This window comes from Oreochromis niloticus, linkage group LG14 (genome assembly GCF_001858045.2).
Source record: "Oreochromis niloticus isolate F11D_XX linkage group LG14, O_niloticus_UMD_NMBU, whole genome shotgun sequence".
Taxonomy (NCBI): Eukaryota; Metazoa; Chordata; class Actinopteri; order Cichliformes; family Cichlidae; genus Oreochromis; species Oreochromis niloticus.
In genome coordinates this window covers 6,262,396-6,289,078 of record NC_031979.2, presented here as the reverse complement: position 1 = coordinate 6,289,078, position 26,683 = coordinate 6,262,396, and the positions used below count along the sequence as shown (strand labels likewise).

Sequence of the window (26,683 nt, the reverse complement as noted above, 5' to 3'; positions counted from 1 at the left end):
CAGAATGTTTCATGAGCTGTAGTGTTTTTTTCAGGCTCTGTGTCATGTGTATTCAGGACAATTCTGTCTATTTGTAAGCAGGTGCTCCAAATATACCTGTGCGGCTCTCCCCAGGCCCCACGTCCTCAGAGCTCAGGTAGGATCTATCATTGTATGACTTGTGGAGTTCTTCCTCTCGCTCTTTGCTCTTTCGGCGGAAATAATCAAAGGTGTTCAGCACAGAGTCAATCTGTTTTTTACCACCTATAAAAGAAAAAAAACAACAATGAAATTCACTAAAAAATCTGTAAATTACTATCAAATAGTGTATAAGCAAACAGAGAGTTTCCCAAACTACTGTATTGAAATGTACAGTGGCTATATACTATAAATGTAAGCAATGACCTTGTGTAATTTCAATGATAATATAAACATGTAAATTTGAAAAAGGTTTAAATGAAGAATGAAGGTAGAATGAAGCTATCTGTACTCTTTGCCTGCATTTATTTCATTTGTACTTTTTCTCACGGGAATAAGTTCAGTTAGGTTGTTTAGTCTTCTTGTGAATGTGTAATGTGGTTTCCACTGTTTGTGTGGCTGAGAACACTCTAAAGGGTTAGCCAATAACACATGAATAGGACACAAGCATGGGAAGAGAAATAAGATGTTTGTCTCTTAACACATAATATAAATCCTGTGTATAATAAGCGTGCAAAAAAAAGTTTTTTTTTTATTTGATGTACTATAATTGGTATATTCTTTTGGAGGCAATGAGTCTGCATATTTTTTAAGTAAAGTCAACGTGTGAAAATCGGACAGTGTGTGACTTATCCCACTTCAGTAAATACAAAAGTAAGAAAATAATGTAAATAAACATGTGGTGTAACTTAACTAAATACGAATAAGAAACATTAACTTAAGGTGTTTATTTTGACTTGTGAAATACTTCAGGATGATAATTCATATGAACTGCACACAGCACGCCAGAGTAAAAGAGCTCTTATTTGAGCCACAAGTTCTTGCATAAGTGAAGCCAACTCATCAAACTCTCTGGAAAAAAAAAACAACTGCTATTAACTACTTTTATGGTACTGAGACTTCTTTCAGCATCTGCCTTTGAAACAGTGTCAGTACCTGGCAAGATAAACAGCATAAAGCCAAACATTTGAAAACACATTGTGGCAAAGTCTGGTTCACACATGACAATAAAACACTGGCTGCCGTGTTTTCAGAATGGATAGAGTGCGAAGCATGTGGATAAAAGGGATCGGACAGTGACAAATCTAGGCTGATCATGGCAGGTAGAAATTCCAGAAGAAAGAGCAGAGACGGGAGGAAACAAATGAGGCAGAAGACGTCAGACGCCACTTATTTCTTCTCTCCCAGCACGAGGTTGTCTCTTGCAGCAGAGGAGTTTAAGGAGAATTAGGAGCGACACTGGCATGCGATCCTAACAATGACCTGCTGTTTCACACAAACTCTCCTGATGCTATGTGTGGCCTTCGCTGCTTTGCACACACACACGCACGCACGCACGCACGCGCGCGCACGCACGCACACACGCACACACACACACACACACACACACACACACACACACACACACACACACAGGCAAAAAGTGACACATGAAGCGCTGCTCATTCAGCCAAATACAGCCTCTCTGACACGTTCTTGAGAAAGCAAACCACACACTGCCTCTTACTCACTCAAACGCTATTTCACTAAGGCTTTTTTTCCCTGAGGAACTCAACTGGACTGTCTGCTGTGTGATTCACACACACACACAGACACACACACACCACCTAAAACTCATCTCCAATCTCATAATTCCTCTGCTCTACTGGGCACGCTGAAGCCCTTCTGGGCAGCGTCACTCTCACTTCTCCCCAGTTGGTAATACTACATCCTCAGGTGCTCACACACACACTTATACACACACCATTTTCCAACACTTACACAAATATACCAGGTGCAAGGGTGCCAAAGCTAAGACAAACACACTCAACCTTTTCCTTAAAGCTTGACCACAACAGACATGCACACACATATATAAACTCACAGTGTCTCCACAGTGTTTTACCTTTACTTTCCATTCCATTACCACACATGCCATGGAGAAAAACACCCATGGAGAATAACACTGCAGCATGAAGGCCCACCCTGTGTGTGTGTGTGTGTGTGTGTGTGTGTGTGTGTATGTGTGTGTGTGCGTGCGTGCGTGTGTGACCATGTGTAAAGCAGCTCTGACTCCTAATAGGGTGAGACTGTGTGCGCAGCAGTGTGCAGACAAGGTAAGTGACTATGTGAGAATGAGGCTAAATAGGTGGGTGGTGCTTTCAGCTGAGACTGGTTAGAGAAAATGTCCATTTGATGCGGCTGAATGGAAAATCAATTGACTCGCTCATTGTATTCAGCAGCTGTTCTGATGGCGAACAAGCTTACCCAAGGAGGGAAGAAAAAAAACAACAACCAAGGAAAGGTTATAGAGAGGAAGAAGAAAAAGAAAGAAAGAAATAGAAGTTGAACAGAATAAACAAAAAGAAAGTCGAAAAAATTGCTCTTGTGACAAAGGGGGGAAACAACTGCTCTCTCCACATACAGTTTGTTTACTGAATTACGAATGTTCATGCTTGTTTATTCAGCTGCCTGTTTTTCGTGTGTTTAGGACTACTAGAATGGCTTGAAATCTACAAAAGCTGAGAGCAGCATTTGAGCTGAGAGGATGATTACCTTGAAGACAGGTTTTGCAGCAGTGCCCCGCCAGCTGGACAGGATTGTCACAGTCCAGGGCCGGACAGTCTTGTTTTATGTTTTTGCAGTTTACCTTTCCAGACACCTTACCACGGCGACTCTTTTGCTGCCAGAGAAAAATAAAAACAAACACACACACATTAGTCAGCTCACCTGGAGTTACAGCTTACTGCAGGGGAAAAAAGTCAAACGCAACATGTGGAGTGAGATCACACTAAGCCAAAACTTACAGGTTCACAGTGGCACTGGACACAGTGCATGATGCCAAAGGGCTCCCCCAGGTCTGGGTGCCACTTGTCCTCCAGGGAATAAAAGCGACCTCCAAATGAGCATCCTGCAACACCAACATTGTTGATTACACACAGCAAACATTAGGCGATTACAACCTAATTTCTTTGGCTCTTTCCAAAATAAAGAACAACTTGATTAGAAAAGCAAAATGATATGCTTAAAAAAATGTTTTTCTTTTTGAGATATGCCAAAATTAATTAGGGAACACAACAACAACAACAACAAAACTTTTAAAAAACATATTAAAAGATAAGCTGGCCTTTCTGATATTTAGAGTTTTCCTACTATGTTCTGTCATAAGTGGTGGAACCTCATATTAAACATGGCCAAAGTTTTAAAGATCAGAGGATATATACAAGAAACCCCTGTGAACAAAAGCTCAAGGCTGAGTATAAGGCAAATAAGGATTATTTTGAACGGAATATCATGCAAAGCTATTCTAGTAAGTTCTAATAATAAAAAATTAAAACATTTAAAAATAAAAAACCACACAACTTAAAAAATAAGGATAATATTCCACTTTAATAGCAAGAAAAAGTAAAACTCATTTTTATGACAAACCACAGATACCAGACCACGATTGCCATTTGCATACTTAAAAACAAATAAATCCCACACATGAGCTCACTGCCCAGACTTGCTGGAAGCTACCAAAACTCCCTGGATGCCTCAAATTTTGGAACTCGAGCTTTGCATCCTGTCTGATCTAAATGATCCAGAGAGAAGTTCCACTCAAACTTATCAGAGATTCCCAGAAACACACACAGATCACAGGCCACGCCTTAATTAATTCAGTGGGCATATTATAAAGATTATACAGTATACTGAACTTCTAGTGAAAAGGATTTTTACAGTACATGATGGGTCAGCTATGTTTCAGTCTACTTTGAAATGAAAGTGAACAATGGGCTGCAACTCTTCCCATATTTTGCCCAAAGTGGATGTGAAGGAACTCTAACACTCTTGCAAAACATGTGAGCCTTTCACTTTAAACCCAGTGTGCTGGAGCCGAGCCACGGCTATAAAATACACATCCATGTCCTAATATGTAGGGACGGGGCTGTATATTGATGTTACAGGGGATAAAAATAGCTTTCAGTGTTGTTATTACTAGGCTGCACTCATAATTAAGTGTTTGTCACGCCGAGTTACTGCAGGAGTATTATAATTATTTTTGGTTAGGGTGACTGTATGTGGTGTGTGCACACACAAACTTGATGTTACCCTGGCCAGCTTCACTCGAGCTGATGGCTCTCCCCCGCTCACGGCTACCAAGCTGGTTCGCATTATTCTTTCATTAAAGTGACTGCACACTTTAAACAGTCCAGTCGAGTTAAAGGGAGAGCCAAACGGAGAGCCTCCCCACTCCGCGCTGCGCTCAAGTAGAGGAGGAGGAGGCTCTGAGGAGCCAGCGCTTGTAATGGAAAGTCGATTGATTAGAGTTTCCAACATGAAATTACACGTTATAACGGGGTGGTTAACGTGGAGTTCCCGCTGCTCTGAGCTCCAGAGTAGTTACCTTATAAAAACCGCGGCGAGCTTTTGTACGAAGGGGCTTTCACAAATGAATCAAAAGGCATCGACTGCGGTTATGACTCACATGTTTGCCGCTGGTTTACACATGAAGCAACCTGGAACCGGGAGAGGAAACTAGAAAAAAACGACTGTGTACTACTGCAGCGGAAAAAAACTAACTTTTAAATGTCGAGATTTAACGGTTTTTAAATGTTAGCTAGCTCCGCTATCGGCGCTGCTGTCACGTGCACAGCTGGGGGGGTGAACTGGGGTCATAACCCCACACCCATGAAACAACTCACGGGAAAAAGAGACATTTTAACAGTAAGTACTTTTATACCAAATTATGCACACTTGAAAAAATACAGCCTTCTTATAAAAAAAGAAATAATTTAAACAAAAGTTTTAAAGCAAACAAACTTTTAAATTGTTAGTTAGCTGCTGCTCAGTGCTGCCCCCTGGGTCACAAACTGTTTACACAGCAGGGGTTGTCTGATTTGGAAGCCTGAAACTGATGCTAACAAATGCAGCTTAGGTAGCCAACTTCTTCAGCGGCTTTCAAAGCGTGCGGCCATTTTTATAGCTATTGCTGGTATAAAAAAAAACAAAAAACAAACCAATATACACCAGCTGCCAGCTCAAGGCTGTAACACCGCTTTTCTTAGGTGGCTTCTCTTACGTTTCCAAAATTGTCTTACGTTTCCAAAACAACATACCTGATGTGCCTTTGAAGGGCAGCGGTTCTGTCTCGGGCTGGATGGGCAAAGAGGGAGACTTGAGCCGCGAGGCCGCTCCTCCGTGCAGCCACCACGCGCAGCTCAGCGCGCAAAGCAAGGAGTGGAGCGCGCAGGGAAGCAGCATCCCAAACCTCCGCAAAGGACTCCCTTCAAAAACTCCCGAGAAACCGGCTTCTTTAAACCAGCAATTACAGTAATGAGAGAGAATAAAAAGTTTCCTCCTTATAACAAAACGTCCTTTGTCGTTAGCTGTGAACGTCCGCTGTTGAGAATCATCCGAGTTTCGGCAAGACAAAAAGTTTTCCGTGAGCAGGGCAGTACTTGCACCGTCTTTCCTCGGTACCAGCGGTCTCCTCGCAGCCCCGTCTCGTTTGATTTTATAGGCTGCTTCCCTGACAGCTCCAAACAGCCGGGAGGAGGAGGAAGGGGGAAGATGAAGGGTGGGCCGGGTGATGGGTGAGGGGGTGGATGATGGACAGGGCAATCGACACCCCTATCAACTCAATACGCTGTCGAAAAGACTGGGCAGGTACAGCAGTGTGTTTCAACACACATATCTGAGACGAGGTGACGGCATAAATATCTTTCCTGGCATTGCATTAGCTTGGTAAATATTTTTTTTTTTCTGGTTGTTGTTAAAATAAAATAGCTTCTCTGCAACACCCCCTCCTATTTTTTTCATGTTGCATGTTTGATGTTGAAGTTATAAAGGACCGTGGGTGCTTTTAATAAAGTTTAATACGCTGCTGCTTCGGTATTAAAGGTGTCAGCTATATTTTTTTGTGTGTGTGCCAATCCCGTGGGAGTTTCGATAGTGGCATGCTGCTCTCTTGATTTAGTTCTCGTGTAATTGTATCAGTGTTGGTGTTATTTAGCGGTGATTACCCCTTTATCTGTCTGTTTCCCCAACTTTAATCATTTGGCCTTTGCACAGATTAAAGCGCTGTGCCGTAAGATAAAAGCCTAATCTGCTCACCGCAATGAGCGCCACGCTTTCAGCCATCTGACGCCCACGGACATGAGCCACAAGCTCTGGGGAGAAAGTGGGAATCTCCAGCTCATGTACAGTAAGGAATGTGTGAGTGTCCGCTGCTTTCTGTTCCCTTATTTTTTTCAAGTGCGTTTGGCGCTGAGACCTAAGTGACTTAACAGAAACAAATGAAAATAGTTGGAATACCTCATGGCAAATTTCTCCTGGCCCTTCTGCAGACCTCTGTGCCCCCCTCCCGCACAGTTTCCCTTTGGCTTGTCTCGAAGCCATAGCTGCTTGAACGGTTCCACTTAAAATCACATGTATTTTAAAATAAAATTAATTCATTTGTGGTTGTGTTGGGGGCTATATAACCTAAATTCTTTTACAAATTCACCACATCAACAACAAGTGAAATTTATTAGGGACTATTTAGCCCTGGGAAATGTCCCCATCAAACAAAAGCAGCGGTTAACAGTCCAGTTCCTCACTGTGGTCCCTACAGAGGGGAGCCCAGAACAAACTGGTCAGGTTTACATTACAATAGTGCTGCTCATGGTTGATTTATACCACAGGGTTCAGGAAAGGTCAGGCTTTGTGAAGAATGTTACCAAGCTTTCTGTATTTACAGTTCACCTGGTAGTTTGTGTCTCATTTTGCTCTTCTTTCCTATCAAATCCACACACCCCACTGACGCACAGCAGCACTGTGCACTCCGCTGTATATTATGTACCTCCTCCTAGACCGCTTTGGCGACAAATCGACTGCAAGGGCCATTAATATTACTAGCTCCATCTTAAATCGTTGCGCAAAATGTGCTAAATCGGTATGGCTTCGCTGGTAGATGTGTTTTCGCCTCTATGCAACATTTCAAACTCATCCGTGGATTACTTTGTCCACACATAGGCTAGAAAATGCATTAATATTGATAGCTCTATTAAACCGTTGCATTAAAAAAAGCGCCAGTTTCATTCGTTCCGTGCCAAAGGCGCAGGTAAGGTGTTATTTTTTTTATACATGTGTCACATTACATGGCCTTTAGGAGCCACTTCCACCCGAGTGTGAGGATTTACGCGGCTCCCCCCATCGCAACTGCCCAACCCTCTTTCACCTCAGCAATGGGACTCAATGATGGGCTATTTGCTCTTCATGATAGGGTGATAAGCGACTCTTTTCTTCTGCGCTGCAAAGTGATTAATTAAGCAGACGGGATGGCAAATCGTCTATATAAAAAACGCAGTATACATATACAGCCCCCCCCCCCCCCCATAGCATACTGACAGCGGGTTTTTGTGTATTGGAGGTGTCCTGCGCTTGAAAATCAGTCTGGCACCTCTGTTTCATAGTACTTAAAAATATAACACGACATTTCTCTGAGGTCTCAAAGTAATTCTTTTCGACCATCAACTAAAAGATCACAAATACACATTTAAGTTTCAAGGTGTCCGCTCTGCTCTGAGCGCAACTTTTATTTTGATGGTTTGTAAGGCTGGCAGGGGGAACACTGATCGAATAGTTTAATCCTTCGGCGAATTAAATCAGTCCTCACCTGCAGTATTTTATTTTGTTTTGCTTTATTTTATTTTTATCAGGGGAAAATCGTCATATTCCCTTACTAAAATCTGACTTTTAGGTTCAGAAATAAAGCAAATGATTTAAATAAAGTCATAATTCATGTATGTTTTATCAAGAGACACATTAAGAAAAAATAAACCTGAGCATGTTTATAATGACGTATTTATGACCTGTTGCTGATAACTCGCAAAGATTCAATCGCATTGTAAATCTTTTTTTAACGAGTGTATCTTGGCCTCAGATCCTTGGATTTCCCTCCACCGCAGGATTTATAGGGTCGTATAATGGTCATTATTCGGTATTGATTACAGATTGTTTCCTGGATAAAAACAATGGTCTTGGATTGATCACTGTCCCTCATTAATCTCCGCTTTAAGGCAGGAGATGAGCGGACTGGAAAGGAGAGGCTCAAAAGTCTTAAGTCATCTCTAATTTGCCACGAAAGATTACAGCCCAGTAAAAATCGATTAACCGTGGATGTGGATGCTGGCAGCTCTGTGCGGTTGTGATCAGGATATAATTAAAAGCAGACACGGTGCTCTCTCTATTTTATTAAGATTCCCGCTCCGCTGTCCGGGGAGCTTTCTCAGAAGAGTGCGCAATAACCTGAAACACTGCTGGCACAGAACGGCCGTGGATGTTTTTTACGTGACACCATTACAAGGACATTATTAAAAGTTCTCAGCGAGCCTGCGGCGCGCGCCTGGGTTTGCGAGGGAGGGGGGTGGTCAACGGTGGGTATCGGCTGTCAATCACGCATAATAAAGGTTCACCCACGAATACACTCATGGATACTTTCTTCTCTAATGGAGAGCAAATCGCTGTGTATTTGCTCTTTTTTCACGCCAGACGACCACAGCTTCATCCTACCCCCACCTCCACATCCAGTCTGATTCCACAGAGCACACTCAAGGGGGGGCGGGGGGGCATCCTGTTTGCTGCTCGGAGTGACGGGAGGTGTGAATATCAGTCAGCCCTGGATGTCCCGCTCATGCACCTCCCTTTCAGTCACCACCTGTTCCCAGACTCGATGTGCCTCCACGCGCTCACATTGAGAAGCGTCGGTTTCAGAATTATTCTCTTTAGAGTCATACACTCTGCGTGACCTTCCCTTTTTTGCCGCCATGCATCTCAAAGACCCCAATTATTTCTGACTCATGTTTAGATACACGGCCCCGGTTGTAATTGCGCGTTTCCCTTTTGGAATCCAGCGTCGATTTAGGTTTCTATCAAGGGCAGACATCTGAAAAAGAGGTAGCTTACTTCGAGATGCTGGAAACTGTCATCAAAAAAAGAAAAGTCTTTTTTTTTTTTTTTAAATCTATCTATCGTGTTTTTAAAAATGTTCTCTGAATAGGGTAAATTAAGACGCACACCATGCTTTCTCCCCTACCACTGTTATGCTGATGCTGATAATAATAAGAGGCTGTAAAGCTAATTGTGTACTGATGCCGGTAGCGGAAAAGGGGAGAGAGGGGGCGGGCGAGTGGGGAGTGAAATGGGCCTTTGCTCAGTCAGTATGTGAATGTGCAAATGGAAGAAGACGTCTTGCAGAGTTGATGTTTATTCATACAAACTGAATCAATTTGCAGGCACAGTCGAAACTGTGGAGAAAGGAGCGCTGCCCCTGTCTTCTCACCGTCTCCTATTGTGGATCGGGGAGGAGGCGTGACCATAATTACTGCAGGCAATTAGCGAGCATAGGCTATGTCCAAATGCAGTGGAGGTGAGTGTGTGTGTGTGGGGAGGCTGCTCGGTTTGTTTTGACACCTCCGGGAGAAGACCTGTGCAGTTACAGGGGACGTTCCCAGCGTTTAGTTTATCACCAGGACAATGTAGTTTGTGCGTGTGTGGAGTAACAGATGATTAGTAGTGGAGAGTCTACAAAGTTACGCTGAAATTATAAAAAGCTCTTCCTATTTACACCCAGCGAACTTCCCCACACTGACCTTAAATTAGTATGTGATTTTCAGTGATCAAAATACTTATCAGTGAGTAATTGTGCTAAAATGTAGGTACAATAGAGCAAGGAGCTAAGACTTAAAGGAAACATGTTTTTATAAGCAGTGGTTACTCGGAGCTAATTCCGAATCAGAATGCTTTGTTAATTCCAGAGTGAAATCAATGAGAAATATTTTAGAAGACATGGAAAACAAATTATACTCTATTTATGCAATAAGCAAAACACAGTGTTTCCTTTATTCTGTAAGGCAAAACCCTAAAATGATAAAGAGAAAACCCCAACAATCAGATGACCCACCCATGAGCAAGCACTTGACAACAGAGGGAAGGACAAACAGGAAGAAAATGCCAACAGAATGGGGGAGTGGAGTCCATCTGCTGGTTGGGGGTAGATGGCATAGTATTATTAAAGAAATATTTAATAATTATATGTAGTGCTGTACTTTAAAGTCTGGCTATTTCAATAGTTAGTATGTTTCTACTTAGGTTCTTTTCCTGTGTTATATGCATTAGTCTGTCATGTTTTTCAAGATATCACTCTGCAGAGTAAAGGTGTATAGATAGATCCACAGACTCTGAAGGATCAGGTAAAGAATAAAGATAATGGCAGCTAGGTGCACTTTTGGGGGGCCTCTTTGAACAAGAAGACCATTCAAAGTAGCTACTTCACAGGATGCAAAAGACAAAAAGAGAACAAACACAAAGAACCAAAAGAAAATATAAAGAAGGATAAAACATAATGAGATCATAGAATAGAGTAGACGTGTTTGATTTAATAGGTGAATAAAAAAATCAGCTGAAAGCATGCAACTCAAATGCTCAATTATAATTATCTCAAGTACTGCAAGCACTTGCAGTACTTGAGCAAAAGGCGGAAAAAGAAAGTCCAGCATCTTGCTGTGCAGTTCATGTTCAGAGAGCCAGAATGCGACACACATTGCCAAATGTGCACACATGGCACGACACGTTATCCATCCTTCCTGGCAGACTCCCTTCCCACCCTCCCCGCTCTCTCCTGTCGGCCCTTTGAAATCTGCATCACTCGGTCTCATTTCTGTTTACAAGAGTCAAATTGCTTCCACACACTTTATTTGTAAAAGTCGATAGATGTGCAGAGGGGAGAGAGAAGGAGAGAGCGAGCTGTGCCAAAAGCGGTCACGGCACATGCATTTTTTACTCGCGCGGTAAATACCTCCACCGTTAAACATCAACACGCAGTCATCCTGATGAGTGGTCTGAGAGGCGACAGTCTAACAAGCTTCTCCTGACTCATCAGTTATTACAGAGTCTGACCTGCTGCTTAACTGATTTCGTGCTTGCATGAAATGAATGATGCTCAATGGAAAGTTGGCCCAAGTTCCACTGCTACTCCTCCTCCTCTTCAAAAGTGCCCCTGAAGAACTTCTGCTGGTTGATGCTTGTTTTAATTGCAAGGATGTTTCTTTTTCAATGAGATTTACTGTTTGGGTGGTCTGACTGAACATTGGAAGACAATGGAATAGGAAAGAAAAGGCAAACAATCGCTGAAGACAGGCAGGGAGGAGAGGATGGTACAGGAGGGAGTTGCTCATAAGGCTTTATTGCTTAATCACAAGTCAAGTGGTCAAGAATGAATGTGAATATCAGCCGAGCCAAGAATAAATAGTCCTCGGCACCAGTGGTTCTTCCAGCGGGGCTTGGAGCCCTGAAGATTGAGGAGAAAATGAAGGAAAGTTTATGCTTTCATTATTTTCTTTGCCAGAGAATCACAAAATGAATCTTTCCCAAACTTACAAATCCAGAAGTGTTTGGAGCAACAACAAAAAAAAGAAAGAAAAAATGAAAAAAAGGGAGGTGCAACGAAAGGAATAAAAACATTTTTAAAACACCCCCAAATAATACAGATTTGACAAATAAAATGGCAAAAACAGTACCACTTTAATTGTATACTGTGCAAAATATAGTATGTTATTAGTGTGGTGAGGCCATTAGTGAAACCAAGTGGAGCCAGAGACCTAAAAAAGCATGAAATGTCCAAAAAACACAACTTTAAAGTTTTTTTTTCTTTAATCTGCAGATTAAAATGAATTTAAACACCAATAACACCGAAATGAGCAAATAGCTGTTTCTGTTCAAAGAATGAACACACTTATGGCTCAGAATGGTTTCACACTGACGTGTGTAACATGGCCATCTAGTATCATAGTTTGGTGTCTTCTTCTGCCTTCCCTCTTTCTTAAGTATTTTAAACTGTTTTTAAACTGTTCTTATGATGCTTTTCTGCAGCACAGGCTTGGGTCTTGTTGGATGCAGATTCACAGATTGTTACTAATATTTTTGCTTTATTCTTGTGTCAAGTCAGATACTTTCTGTTAGTATACTTTTTAGCAGGATACAGGCCTGGCAGAGGTAGGAAGTGAAAGATTTCAATAGAGAAAGAGTATGAAAAAAAGTGAGAGATTTGTCTAAAGACCCAGAACAATTGTCAGGACACAATGACTTGGCCAAGTCAAGAATTGTAGACTTAAAGAAAACAATTACTGGAAACTTGCACAGGAATGGATAGTGGGGATTAAGACCAAAAAAATTCCACTTCTACCGAAAAGATGAAATTATGAGATGAAACTAGAGATCTTTTGGCCACAGAAACACTGCTGAGAAAGATGAGAGACATACAAGCCAAAGATCAGTGTGCCCCACAGTGAAGCACGGTGGTGGGAGTATGCTGCAGTATGTCCGGAAGTGGAAATCACACTAAGGTGGATGAATCATGAATATATAAAAGGATATGTGAAGATTTCAGGAGAAAACCTAAAGCACTCAGCAGCAAAACTGGGTCTAGGTCGTCTGGGCACAAATCAGGATTGACCAACATGTATTGTTGTCTCCCAGATAACTTCTAAACCAACTAAAGATACTAAGGACAGATCCAACTGAATGATTTTTATTTTTGAATATATTTTTTAAGTTTTTGTCCCATGCCTTACAGTAAAACAATTGTGAATCTTGTTGGCATTACCTTGGGATCCAATCACACTATGAGGACTCTTGGAGTTGTTTTTGACCAGGACACGTACTTCAGTGCTCATATTAAACAAATCTGTAGGACTGTTTTCTTCGATTTGCACAATATCTCTAAAATTAAACATATCCTGTCTCAGAGTGATGCCAAAAAAACTAGTCCATGCATTTATTGCTTCTAAGCTGTATTCTTGTAATTCATTATCCCCAGGATGTACTAAAAAATCCTTGATTGCTGATGTTTTCGCTGTATTATTGTGGGATCTTCACCTTACAATATAAAGCGCTTTGAGGTGACAGCTGTTGTGATTTGGCGCTATGTAAATGAAAGTAAACTGAATTGAATCTTTACTGTGCACATGTATCAGTGGAGAGGCGAGACAGATGCCAACTGTGCCATTTCTTCAATAGATTTGTCTTCCAAATTTTTGTGTGTGCCACATCTGTCTTATAATATCTCAGACGGCTTAACATGCACATCCAGATATTTGCAAACAAAATAACTTTGATTTCAGTGAGTGCACAGCACAAATAGAAACCACTTTATTGTGAACGCTGAGCCGGCACAGCACATAAAGTAGTCATTAGACTTGTGAATGCAGTAATTGTGTAATTAATATAAAGTATTTTATAGCCAGTCTTTTAGTTCAAAAGACGTTCCAGTAAAGTTTGGTTTTTATTTAAAAAAATGCAGTAAACATTCCTCAGTGTGGACTCTGTGTGAGAAGACTTTATGCCTTTGTCTTAAAGTCTTGTCAAGTTTTAATGAAGATTTGACACTGTAATTACAAAGTGTTGAATAAAGATTGTTTTCATTTAATTGATTTCCCTGTTTGATTCTTCTTAAAGTTCAATGAACCAATTGGCAATGTAAAAAAGTATGCCACTCTTTTAATATACTGTGCTTTCACTGTGTACACACTTTGCTGCCTTAAAAATATGGTCTGAGCCATTTGATCCATTAGGATTTCTTGGAAGTAAAAGCAGATGGGAATCACTCTCTGAGCTCATTCCTTTTTGTCCAGTCCATCACCTGCTGTCTTTAATTCATGCATGCTGTTTTGTCTTTCTCCCTCTCTGCTCTTTTAAAGTCTTTAGAGGCCCTATGGGTTTCAAAGGGTCAGAAAGGGGCAGGCTTACTGTCCTATCGAAGACAGGCTGCAGGATAAGCGTAGTATACCACCTGTCCTTGGTGCTCTGTGTCAACACGGATGGTGTCGCTGTACTCATGCATCATCATCTCAATCCCCCGCTACTTGTACAGTGTTTCTTCCTATGCACGCAAACACACACACACGTGCACACATACACACACACACACACACACACACACACACACACACACGCACACACACACACACACACACACACACACACACACACACCTTGAAATCCAAGACTAACTGAGCAAATGCTCAGAGTTAGTGCTTCTGCTCTCACACACACACAAACAAATGTGCGCACTATGAGCACAGGACCCCTACTGTCTGACAACCATCACACAGAGACAAATCAAGGAGTCCTGCTGCTAAAAACCCACCCTTTCCTCACACTTCACATCACAGAGGACTCTTTCTGGCCCAAGCCAAATCTGTGGGGGTTGTTTAGCTGAGAAAAAGGTTGTCTCCTGGTGAGAAAGTCAATTGTCCGGGGGTCACGCAGGGAGTGGACATACACATCCAAAAGTCTGTGAAGATTAAAAATTAGCCTTTCAAATGACAGCTAAAGTTAAAACTACACAGGCCATCTATGGGAGTTTTTTTTTTTATCCTTCCATTGAAGAGAAGGTTTCACAAGCTGTTCTTATTAGGGCTCAGTTTCCTGTCCTGCTTTCCCTGACTGAAAGGTCCCAGGAACCCCCACATCTGGAAAGGAAGCCAAGGTGGAGCATGATGATCCAAAACTAGACACCAGACCTGAGTCTGAGTCCGAAAGTGCCAGCTTCTCAAACTTCTGGATCACTTTCCTAACCGACTGAAAGGGAACCTCCTGGCGCCACTCACTTCTGCTGTTTCCATGAGGCTCCCTGTAGGTTGAGTTCTTACTAAGAAATACGTAAACAGGCGGGGGTAGGCCGCAGCGCAGTCTCAGTCTGCCCTGGCCCAGGCCCAGAGCTGGGACCACTCCAGCAGTGCTGAAACGTGTTGGCAGTGTGGTAAGATGCTCCTGGGTTAGAGGGTTGTGGAAGCTTAGGGTCCCTCCTCCAATGTTTAGGAAGACCCCAATGGTTTTGATTTGAGGTGGGATGGTACAAAGCAGCTCACAGTTCCCATCATACACTGCCCAAAAAGTCAAGCTGTGCCTTTCGAGCCACCAGCCATTAGAACCATCCACTGAGATCACACCTGAGGGAGACAGAAAAGCAAAGTTTCAATTTTCTCTGCACTTTTATGGATTTGGTTATGCATTAAAAATAGTCTTTAACAATTTCTGGGTCTGGGGATATCACTTTGGCCAAGGCTGAAATATCCCAACAGGCATTCAATTGATTTTAACAATATTTTATTTATTTATTCTCCTAAGATGATGCGTCCGTTTGACTTTGGTGGCTTTCTTACTTTTCCTCTTGCGCCACCATGAGGTTGACATATGTAGTGCTTATAGACACTATCACATTGTTCAATACTTTCAAGTCTTAACTAACGCTGTTCCCATCTGTGTGGCTAAGTTAATGTAATGTAACTAAAATAAGCTGAAAACTGTACAGTAATTTAGGGTTGAAGTAAATAACCTAAGGAATAAATCAAATGCTACTGTAAACTGTAGGCATTTCATTGTGTTTTTGTTATTGTTGCTTTGTGGAAATTGTTGCTCTTTTTTGTCTGTGATGTAGTCTGGATGCTGAGGAGGTGAGCCACTAACTGACTGGTATCACGGATAAACAAGGAGAAGACAAAAGACATCTTTCCTTGAAACACCACAAATATCCCCCTCCTGCATAAACGATGCCCTCCGGGACCACCACCACAGCCTGGACAGTAACAAGAACTGCTGTGATTCATAGTTATGAGTTACAACACTCTCATGGATATTGCTCAAAAGAGTGGGAATAACTGAAAACAATATTTAAATCCAAAAGAAGTGTTGAGTTTTTGTTTAATGTTGTGGTCTGCAGTGGTGTTCTGAATAAAATAAGTAAGAAACCAAGTTTTTTCTTTTTATGTTAAATCTTTGTTTTGTTTTAATTTGACTGATTTCATTTCATTTCATTTTTGTGTTGTATTGGCAAACATTAGAGTGAATAAATGTCTTTACTGAGTGAAATCTACAGCTGGGTACAACTGTGAAGTGTAAAAGTTGGGAGACTATGAAAAATAACATTTTAACTTTGTTACATGCATGTCCTCTACGATTTTATATCTTAAGTGGAACACTTGTTTTGTTGTGTGGTTTCTTTTTTGTTGGGCAACATGGTGGTGTGGTGGTTACCACCATTGTGTCACAGCAAGAAGGTCCTGGTTGAAATCCGCTGGCCACCTGGGACCTCCCAGTGTGGAACTTGTATGTCCTCACTGTGTCTGCATAGGTTATTTCTGGATAGTCCAGCTTCCTCCAACAGTCCAAAGATGTGCATGTTAGACTAACTGGTGATTCTAAATGAGCTGGAGGTGTGAATGGTTGTCTGTCTCTCTGTGTTAGCCCTGCGACAGATTGGGAGCATGTCCAGTTTGTACCCTGCCTCTTGCCCTATAAAAGCAGGGATAAGCTCCAGCCTTGCCATAATCTTGGATTGGTTGAATATAAAAAGATCCAATGATGTTTGTTTAGAAAAACATCAACAAGGAAACCTCAGTTAGTCACATCGGTGCCATTGAATGTGAATTTTACCAACCGAAGGCACCTGATCTGTCACACACACATATATGCACAAACACAAATCCAAATGTCTTGATGCATGCTCAATCATCCAGGTAAGTAAATCCCAAAAGGTTGATTCTGTTCATCTGGACGTGGCTTTTTCAGTGAGAGAAATGTTTCGTTACTCATCCAAGTGACTTCTTCAGTCTCAGATGACTAGAGGTTTCTCCAACCTTATAAACAGTACTGACTGAAACTAGCACCACTGGGTGCACCACAATGGGCTGTGAGGTCAGTTCCTTGATCATTAATATGCAAATTCTCATGATCATTGATTAACAACTACTGATCAAAGCCCATTGATCAAAGAAGATTGATCACTGATCAAAGACCACTGATCAATGGTCATGAGTACCATTCACAGAGAGTTGGGGAATGGCTGCAATCACAGCATTGTAAGATGGCGAAAGCTGTACTCATGGGCCCCCTCTCCTCAATTCACAGATGGTCTTTCCCTTTTCATGTAAATGGCCTCCTTCACTCGACGCTCAAACCGGCGTTCCTCCGTGTCCAGGATGGTACATCCTCATCATTGACAGACTGTCCACTGGCCTGTAGGTGTAAACAGACTGTGGAGTTCTGGCCTGACGAGTTAGCTCTTCTGTGTTGTGCTATCCACTTCACCAGAGGTTGTTTGGTTTCCCCCGATGTATAAATCCTGGCAATCCTCCTGGCACTTAACAACATACACTATATCACTCTGTTTGTGTCGGGGGACCTGATCCTTGGGGTGGACCATTTTTTGGTGCAGCGTGTTTTAGGTTTCAAAAGCCACAGAGACGCGGTGTTTAGAAAAAATGGGTCTTAACTGTTCTGATGCTCCTGACACATACGGGATCCCCGTCTGTGATCCCCACAGACACAGCTTCCTGCTGCTTCCTTGGCTGCTGTGTCTGTGGTCCCCACAGACAACCTGGACAGTTAGGAACGCTGGTTAGAGCGGGGAGTCAAGGAGGCCATTGACATGAAAAGGGAACGACCATCTCTGAATCCCGGCCCCGGATAAGCAGAAGAAGATGGATGGATTTAATAGTAACAGATAGTATAGGTCTTAGGAGACTTCCAGGATGCTTCCTAGGTGAGGTATTTTGGGCATGTCCTATTGGGAGGAGGCCTTGTGGTAGACCCAGGACACGCTGGAGAGATTATATCTCTCAGCTGGGCTAGGCATGCCATGGTGTTCCCCTGGATTAACTGGAGGAGGTGGCTGGGGAGAGGGAGGTCTGAGCTTCTCTGCTTCGCCCATGACTTGGCTAAAGGTAAGTGGAAGAAAATGAATGGATGGATGGGTAGATGGAGTAAAGCCCACACTAACCCCTAATCTAAACATCATGGTCATGTTGTGAAACCTCAAGCTGAGTATTGTTTGCCTTGGCCATCTTGATGTTTGGAAAGCAGATGTGTTGAGCAAGGGGTGGATCTGACCGAAGAATGATGGACACCATACATTCTTATCAGTCATACAGTAAAACATATCCTGTTTTCTTGCCCTTTTTTAACTGGGGAGACCATTATTGAAAAAATGAGCTTCATGTTGTATTCCATAAGATTTGAAATTAGTGACTGATAAATAAACTCATTATGTTAGAGTTTACTGAGGTCAAAGGGAAAAGACAAGGGTTGTTTTAATATAAACTTGTGTCTAAAGACATTTCTTGTTCTAAATGGAAGACTTGTCCTCTGTTGGTGATTTAAAAGAATGCAGATTTAAGGTTTGGCTGTCTTCTCAGTTCTCCATGGTTATCAACCTGCTTGCACAGCACAGAAGAAAGGAGGAGGGGATGCTGTAATGCTACTGATTGAGACTGCAATACTGTGTGTGTCTTCCTATGTGTGCCATAGATAATTAAGTTGTTGTCATATTTTAGAGGACTAAAGACCTATCGATGGTGAGATGGTTCTGCTTGGAATAAATCTGCTTACAAATTGTGTGCAAATGTAGATTGCAAATGAGGTCTTTCTGGCATGCAATGCTCAAGGTTTTTTTTTCCTGCTAAACATTCATTATTTTACACTACAATTTTAGTGCCAAAGACATTTGTACACTGCTCAAGTGTTGCATAACCAATCTTCAATTATCTGTCAATAAACTGACAAAATGCTGGCATTCTGAGGTATGAAGTGAGTTGATGACATCTCCATGTGTTTGTGTTTGCAGGTGTGTTTGAGTGTATTCAGGTTCATGTGAGCAGAGACCTAAACAAACCCCGTCTTGCTGACTAATGGTGAGGATTTCTGGAAGCAATAAGCACGCTGGCATTAAACCAAGCGACACAAACTCAAATGACTTTTTACCGATCTTGTAGATGGAGCTATTACACACTTCCACCTCCCAGTAGTACTGGCCCCGTACAATTATTACATCAGCACGAATATGATGGAGAGCCCCTGGGTCAGAGGTCATCACAGGTCTTCTGATTTTCCCTTCTGGAGCTGGTACAGGGGGATTCTCTTCGTGGTAGGTGACAGTTAAAGACGAGTTGGAAAGATGGAGGGATGGTGGGGGAGTTGAAGCATCAAGATGATCCAGAGCAAAATGCAGTCCTAAATTAGGCCAGAGTAAAAATAGGACAGAGCAGAGCAAGTACAGCATGTAAACACACACATACATCTCTCTCTGTATGCATATATATATGTATGTATGTGTATATATGTATATATATATATATATATATATATATATACATATATGATTACCTACCAAAGACAGAAGCCTCCATTTCCTCCTCCTGTAGGTCTACAGCACCATCCACTGGTATTATTGTGGAACTGGCAGCACTGGAATCTGGGTCAAAAAAGGGAAATATGTGGTTACCTTTGGGAAAATCTTTTGGGTTATTACTTGAAAGTGAGTTTATACTGTAAGTATGGCAAACTCGTCTGACCTGTTATTTTACCGTTGTCCTCCTAAATGTGCCAGTGTGTGGTGAGAAACATTGAAATACAGAAGAAAAATACCAGAGACATTAGTCATTTATTTATTTGCACGATGAAGCTTTCCATGACTCTCTGACATCTCTCTTATTTAATCACAGTACCCATCTGAGATTCAGGATGAAGCATGTATTATTTACGTCTTGATGCATTCTCAATCATCCAGGAAAGTAAATCTCCAAAAGTTGAATCTGTTCATCTGGACGTAGCGTTTTGTGGGACGCTACGTCCAAGAAGTCACTTGGATGAGTGACGAAACGTTTCTTCCACAAAACGCTACGTCCAGATGAACAGATTCAACTTTTGGAGACATGTATTATTTATAAAATAAATTTGCCAAAAAACACAAACACATTTTATTTGCAGCAGAGGTGATGATTCTTGGATTGTTAAGTAATAACATAATGATCATTTAATAATGACCATAATGACCCACAAATATTCAGTTTTTTTTCTAGGTGTCTGCAGCTTTTTATTAGTCATATTTACATGTAGGACACTTTAAGCTAAGCTTTTAAAAACTGACAATGCTTTAGTAATGAAAAGGACATCTTAGATAAAATTTCAATATGGACACTGGTCTTACAATGAAAACCTTCACATTACAAGAAATTCAAACTGAACAGCAACATATTATTACTGAAACTTCCCCTTGTCTGAAAATGTGTCCATTTTCAATGTCTTTTTAATGCTATAGGGTCTTTTGTGCCTTAAAAAAACTATCTGCCCCCTTTTTATTATTATTATTATTATTTTATTTTGTATATCTGTCACTCTTGAATGTCTCAGATCATCAAAAAAATATTAGACAAAGGTAACCTGAGTAAATATGTAACATAATATATAATATATACGCATTTTGCACTGATAAGTAAATACAAAATCATCATTTATAAACTGCACATCATGTTTACTCTTGTACTGGAATGACTCAAACATTGTAGGGGTATAAAAATTATCCTAAACCACAATTAAGTTAATAATTTTGGCATTAAACTATTAAACCTCACCAGTTAAAACCTGACTGGTCTGTATTCAAAATATGGCCACGCAGAGGATATGTGAAAATGTCTATCCACATGGTTTAGTTGTTATATCCCAACCGCACCTAAGCTGTGCATCTTAGGTGACAGATGACAGCTGGGTAGTCGCATCTCCTGACTCTTGACTTCATGTCATTGCTATTAAAGCTTTTTCACATGGCTCCATCTGATTCATCTTTTGTTTGTACCTTTCTGTTTTTAAGTAAGTATCATGAAATATGTATTAATTTATTCTGCATCAGTCGAACACTTTAACTAGTATCAATCTTGTTGAATGAATGAATGAATAAGGGGATTAAAAGGGATTTCATAAAAACAGTCTTGGTGTTTTTATTAGATTTGCCTTTATCAGTGGCACTAGTAATAGTTTAATAGTTTAATTACATTTCAAAAATGTTACCAAAGGGGATTTATTTGACTGTAACATAACACATACATCTTGATGCATTCTCAATCATACAGGTAAGTAAATCTCCAAAAGTTGATTCTGTTCATCTGCACGTAGCATTTTCAGAGGGAGAAATGTTTCATCACTCATCCAAGTGACTTCTTCAGTCTCAGCTGACTGCAGGTTTCCCCAACCTTATAAACAGTATATTTGCATAATGACTGAAACCAGCCCACTGAAGGAACAATAGCTGGGAGGTGAGTTCCTTCATCATGATTATGCAAATTCTCATGACCATTGATCAAGGCCAACTGATCAAGACCCACTGATCAATGGCCATGAGTACCATTCACAGAGAGTTGGGGAATGGCTGCAATCACAGCATCGTAAGGTGCCTTTAGTGGGCTGGTTTCAGTCATTATGCAAATGTACTGTTTACAAGATTGGGGAAGCCTGCAGTCAGCTGAGACTGAAGAAGTCAGTTGGATAAAAATGCTACGTCCAGATGAACAGAATCAACTTTTAAATCAAGAAAAGTTCCTGTTAAAGTTTCAACATTGACTGGCTCATAGTTTTCCTGACACTGGACCTTTTATGGTACATTGAATATTTTATTTGGGTTTGGGTTAGTGTCTATTGTCTATCCATCCATCCATTCACTTCCGCTTATCCTTTCCAGGGTCACGGGGGGCACTGGAGCCTATCCCAGCTTTCATAGGGCGAGAGGCGGGGTACACCCTGGACAGGTCGCCAGTCTGTCGCAGGGCCAACACACAGGGACAGACAACCATTCACACTCACATTCACACCTATGGGCAATTTGGATTATCCAATTAGCCTATCCCCACTATTGTCTATTAAACACAAAATATCAAATGCCCCATAAAAGGTCCAGTGTAATGCAACAAAGCAATAAACAAAATAACAAAAAATGAACAAAGATTTTTTTTTAAAAAAGTGCTTATCCCTTCCCACAAATATGATACACAAAAAGGGTTGAAACAGCAGGCAGTACAAAAACCCCCCTGTAATTTTAGTAGGTGAATCTGATCTACACAACTGGTGTCTGATCTTGTCAGAGCTATGTAAAGCTTGCGAAGTGTCACAAATACAACCACAACTAATAACAGAGACATGAGTAAAGTTACCAAATCTTAGGTCCATAAAAGCTTTTGCCTTTTGTATTTGCTAATTTATGTTAACAGATTTTTTTTTTTTTTATTACTAGAGCCTGAGTAACATTGAATACTTTAAACAGAATATGTTTTGTCAGTAGTGCCAGTGTGACACTCAGCACTGCATGCTAATACATGCACTTGCTGCTGTGCTTATGGGAACCTGGCTAGGCTCACAGTTTTCACATCAAGCCCATCCCTTAATGGGTAATTATCTCAACAGGAAAAAAGCTACAATGTATACTTTGATTTTGAAAACTAATGCAGTGATATGTGGAGTAGCCAGACTAAGCTAGCTTAGTTAACAAAAAATAAAAAGTACATACAAAAGTAAAGTACCTCACTCAAAACTCGTCATACGGTTAACTTTATTCCTGTAGATGTTTATCGATATTCATTACGTACTTGCTGGCCTTGATGTGCCATAAGCAGGTAAACAGTATAGACGTTAACTTTAGGTACACATTGAATAAGCGGTAACCTGAATTCTATGCATGCTGGCAAGTGTATTTTGTTTTCTTTGGAAACACTCAGACTTGTTTCCATAGGTTTCAAGTGTTTCTGTGGTAAGCCAAGCAATGCTGTATGGGCTTTTAGTGTACCTTGGAAGTATTAATAATCTTTTCATTTAACTCATCTAAATCTATCTATCAAGAGACACTTGTTCGATTACAAGATTTTGGTTACTAGTGTTGTGCAGGTTTTGGTATCGATCCAGTGCCAAGTAAATACAAGTTCAGTATTGGTGATACTGATAATTTTAACTTATGTAAGGAAGAGTAGTGTGTCAAGATTATGAATGACTGATGAATCATCATTAGTTTGCCAATTATGAACACATTCTAAGGACCATTAAATCCCTGTGAATTTACTTTGAACCATACTTGTTAATGCAACAAATTCCACCTTTTAGCTTTTTATCAGTTTTTTGAAGCCCTGAAATGTAAATTTGTCTGTCTTTGAAACACTTTAAATACATAATGATAAAATAGAAATAAGTAAATAAAGAAAGACAGAATATTTTTCTGTTGTAATACAATAATTAATTCATTATTATATTTTTATTATGAATATAATCTACAAATGATACAATATAAAGGTAATCAGTCTGTTAAAATAACAACTATGATGACCAATAACACGTGAGTCATGACTTTGGGTGCTGTCTCTGTTCTAGAGCTGCGTGAGGGATATCTTTCCTCCTGTTCGTTTCTTTTGCTTGTCCTTCCAGGAAAAAGCTTTTTTGTGTGCTCCTTCATATCTTTATATAAGTTAATAATGGTTGAGGGACCAGACCAGAAAATTTCCTTCCATCTGCTGCGCTTTCTTACTGCAGCCTACATGTTGCTGCTCAGAGCTGCTGAGTCACATGACTGCAGGACAAATAAACACACCAGAACAGGAAAGAGGGTGACAAAACAAAATGTGCAAGCACCAGTCCTCTCATGCAGAGAACTGGTGATTGCACAGGCATCTAGTGCTGTGTGATACTGCAGATTTTGGTACTGATATGATATCAAGTAAATTCAGGGCCAGTGGTGCTGATACCAATACTGATACAGATACCGATACATTTAACCTATAAAGGCAGCATGTCATAATTCATGAGATAACTCTTAGTCAATTTGCAAATTCTGAGCACATTTTATTTAACACTGCAAAATTATGAGTTTTACTTTCCACAATAATGACACCTTGCATCTTTTCATGTGTTTTGAAACTAGGTTTTCTAGAGATCTGAAATGTAAATATGTCTGTCTCTAAAGCACTTTGGGTCAGCTTCTGCTGTTTAAATGCTCTATATGGTATAAATAAAAATATCTGTGACAGGGAACACAAAAAAAAGATCAGACATTTTTGATAGGGCATGTTTGAGGTGTATTTCTTCATAAAAAATAAAGAAATAACTTTGAAGATTGAAACAAAGTATTGATCCTATCTCTCTAGTATGAAGCTGATACCAACTCAGCACTGCTATCAATACTGTTGGATAGATTTGAATTGGATAATTTGTTTTGCTTGACTGGTGTTTCAAAAGCAGTGATGCTGTGAGACTGGTCATTGTGTGTTTCGGGGGTTAAGGGAGTCTCAGCACCAACTGACAGACTCTTCTGGCTTTATCTGTTTGGTTTTTATTAGTGCTGTCACATTACAATTCATAATAATGGTGGTCAACAAAATCCCAACAATATTATTGTAATACATGTGGAAAATGTGAAAAGGTATAACAGCTAGTTTTAAAGATATTAAGTATGGTCTGTCAGTATAACTGCACAAAAGCTTACAAAAACAACAGTGATATAATCAAGTCATGATTTGGGTTATAAATGGTTATCGTCAGTGCACTATTATCTTACCAACAGTAATAAATCCCTCTTGTGAATGTAGCATTGGAGAGTTAGGATTCAGAAGTGGGTTAGACAATCAATTTTAAAAAAATGTGCTATCAGGTTTATGGTTACTATCCCAGACCCCAAAAGGCAGGGTATGTGTTACAGCCTACCTAGACCACATGTTTAAGTGGAAATGCCAGAATTTCCCTAAAGGACATCCGACCTGCACATGTGGCGGATGATCCTCAGGTGAGGCCTCTCTGTTGACATGATTAGATCTCATGCTGGGATGTTTTGGGAGGCAGGATATGGCAGATGACCAGGTCAAGCACGGCAGCTCCACAGGATGCCGACAACAGGGGCACCACACAGAGCACATGGGTTGACGATGTAGCCTCGCTCCCTCTCCAGCTGCTACACACTGACCACACATGGTGTGAGAGCATGGCAGGATCAGAGTGATGTCATTATCTTGTTTACAAGCTGGACAGTGGGGGAACTGCTGCAAACAATCTGTGTCTTTGTCCTCATCCTCTCCCCTTCTGCATCTTCCCACAGTCAACTCCTTGTTTGCTATTTCAGAAGAACAGTGCTTCATTGCTATTTAGATGTTCTGTCTAAATGCATCAAATTTTTGTTTGAAATCCACAACTGTCTGACTGTATGTACACAGCCATCGTCTTCACAAGGCATCAGTCAGTAGAAGCAGCATTCGAAATCCATTCTTCCAAAAAAGAGACCACAGGTGCAACGTCTGTTTATAAAGATGTCCTTTTAGCAAACCACAGAGATGTTCGAAAGGGAAGTGGTATCCTCCTGTGGCCTTTCACAAAGTGAAACTGCAGAATAGGAGGAGCCCAGCTGAATAGATGTATTCTTGTTGTGGTGTCAAGTCTGCCTCCCAGCTGGCTATGACGGGGTGAAACAGGTGGAATGACCAAGCAGAGACTAAAGACTAAAATATAGAAAGACAGAGAGACAGACAAAGAGAGAGAGCACGAGTGGGAGAATATGATTAGTGGGGAGCAGGAGAGAGGAGGCCAGCCTTTTGAAAGGTACTTATTGCCTGGCGTTGCCATGGTTATGGCTCTTCCTGCAGAGACTCACAGCTGCAAGATAATGCACCATAAAAACACTTGTGCATGCAGGCACACGCACACACACACACACACACACACACACACGTGCCACACACACACACACACGTGCACACATACACACACACACACACACACACACACGTGCACAGACACACATAAACAAATATCATGGGATACTATTTGGCGCTAAAAGATGAGTGTTTTGGCTCTGTACATTACAACAACAATTAAAGATGACAATGTGTGTGATAAAAAAACACCTTAGACAAGCATGAACAGACTTCTGTGATCAGTGTGATTATCTGTTTTGGCAAGGTCCCCGGTATTCCTCATGGGAATTCCTGTGAACCAGAATCACATAGTCGCAGTATTGCTCAACATAATACCAGAGAAGTTTGTCAAAGCCTGTGATCTCAAAGGGCTCACACAAATTTATGAGTTATTGAAAGTAGCATGGGAGAGTTAGGTTTCAGAAGTGGGTTGGATTAAGCACATTTTTTTCATATTTAGAGAAGGCTTCGGGGAGCTAGTGACATATGGGTATTTTTTGCCTTTATTGGACAGTGGAGCAGTCAAGGTATACAGGAAAGTGGGGACAGAGAGAAGGGAAAGACACGCAGCAAACGGCCATGGGTCGGACCTGATCACGGGCTGTTGCGCATCAGGCAAGTGGCACATGGTCCCCCACTCACCCACTGAGGTAATTGGCGCTCAAGAGGAGTTATTTGATTGCTCCAGTGAGGCAAATTTATACATTTTGAAAATACTACACCATCTGTCCATGGTATCCCAGCTACCATGGGGCGAGAGGCAGGGTAGAGACAGACAACAGACAACCATTCACACTCACATTCACACCTATGGGCAATTTAGAATTACCAGTTAACCTTACCCCACTAAGTGCATGTCTTTGGACTGTGTGAGGAAGCCAGAGTATCCAGAGAGAACCCTCAAAAACCCGGGGAGAACATGCCAACTCCACACAGAAAGGCCCCAGCCAGATAGTATAATCCAACTCAGGACCTGCTGATACTAATATATTGCGAAATAGTACCCAAGTTCACGTGTA

At 41.1% G+C, this 26,683-nt stretch overlaps 2 protein-coding genes and 1 long non-coding RNA gene across 5 annotated transcripts in view; 1 reads left to right on the top strand and 2 right to left on the bottom strand.

Annotated features, from left to right (window-relative positions):
- The window catches only part of chrd (chordin), a 16,533-nt gene extending 10,633 nt beyond the window's left edge, over positions 1 to 5,900 (bottom strand). Inside the window, exons 1-4 of one of the 3 annotated variants that reach the window (XM_005461007.4) lie at positions 5,256 to 5,900; positions 2,964 to 3,067; positions 2,713 to 2,839; positions 97 to 243 (exon numbers count right to left, since the gene is read on the bottom strand). In XM_005461007.4, coding sequence (XP_005461064.1) covers positions 97 to 243; positions 2,713 to 2,839; positions 2,964 to 3,067; positions 5,256 to 5,400 — 523 coding nt within the window. In that variant the 5' untranslated portion in view covers positions 5,401 to 5,900. Of the gene's footprint in view, positions 1 to 96; positions 244 to 2,712; positions 2,840 to 2,963; positions 3,068 to 4,543; positions 4,563 to 4,624; positions 4,766 to 5,255 lie in introns of those variants that run through there. The other 2 variants (XM_005461006.4, XM_025897944.1) reach the window with 2 other exon arrangements.
- On the top strand, positions 4,790 to 16,313 carry LOC112842095 (uncharacterized). Its single transcript, XR_003213721.1, has 3 exons — positions 4,790 to 4,863; positions 9,414 to 9,547; positions 15,617 to 16,313. It is a non-coding gene; the product is annotated as an uncharacterized LOC112842095 (long non-coding RNA).
- LOC102076649 (uncharacterized) lies at positions 10,718 to 26,683 on the bottom strand. Its single transcript, XM_019345359.2, has 6 exons — positions 26,507 to 26,683; positions 24,738 to 25,469; positions 19,527 to 19,548; positions 19,343 to 19,426; positions 18,937 to 19,185; positions 10,718 to 15,128 (listed from the first exon to the last, which is right to left on the bottom strand). Exons 2-6 carry the CDS (start codon positions 25,110 to 25,112, stop codon positions 14,590 to 14,592), a joined length of 1,269 nt encoding a protein of 422 aa, XP_019200904.1. The 5' UTR covers positions 25,113 to 25,469; positions 26,507 to 26,683; the 3' UTR covers positions 10,718 to 14,589.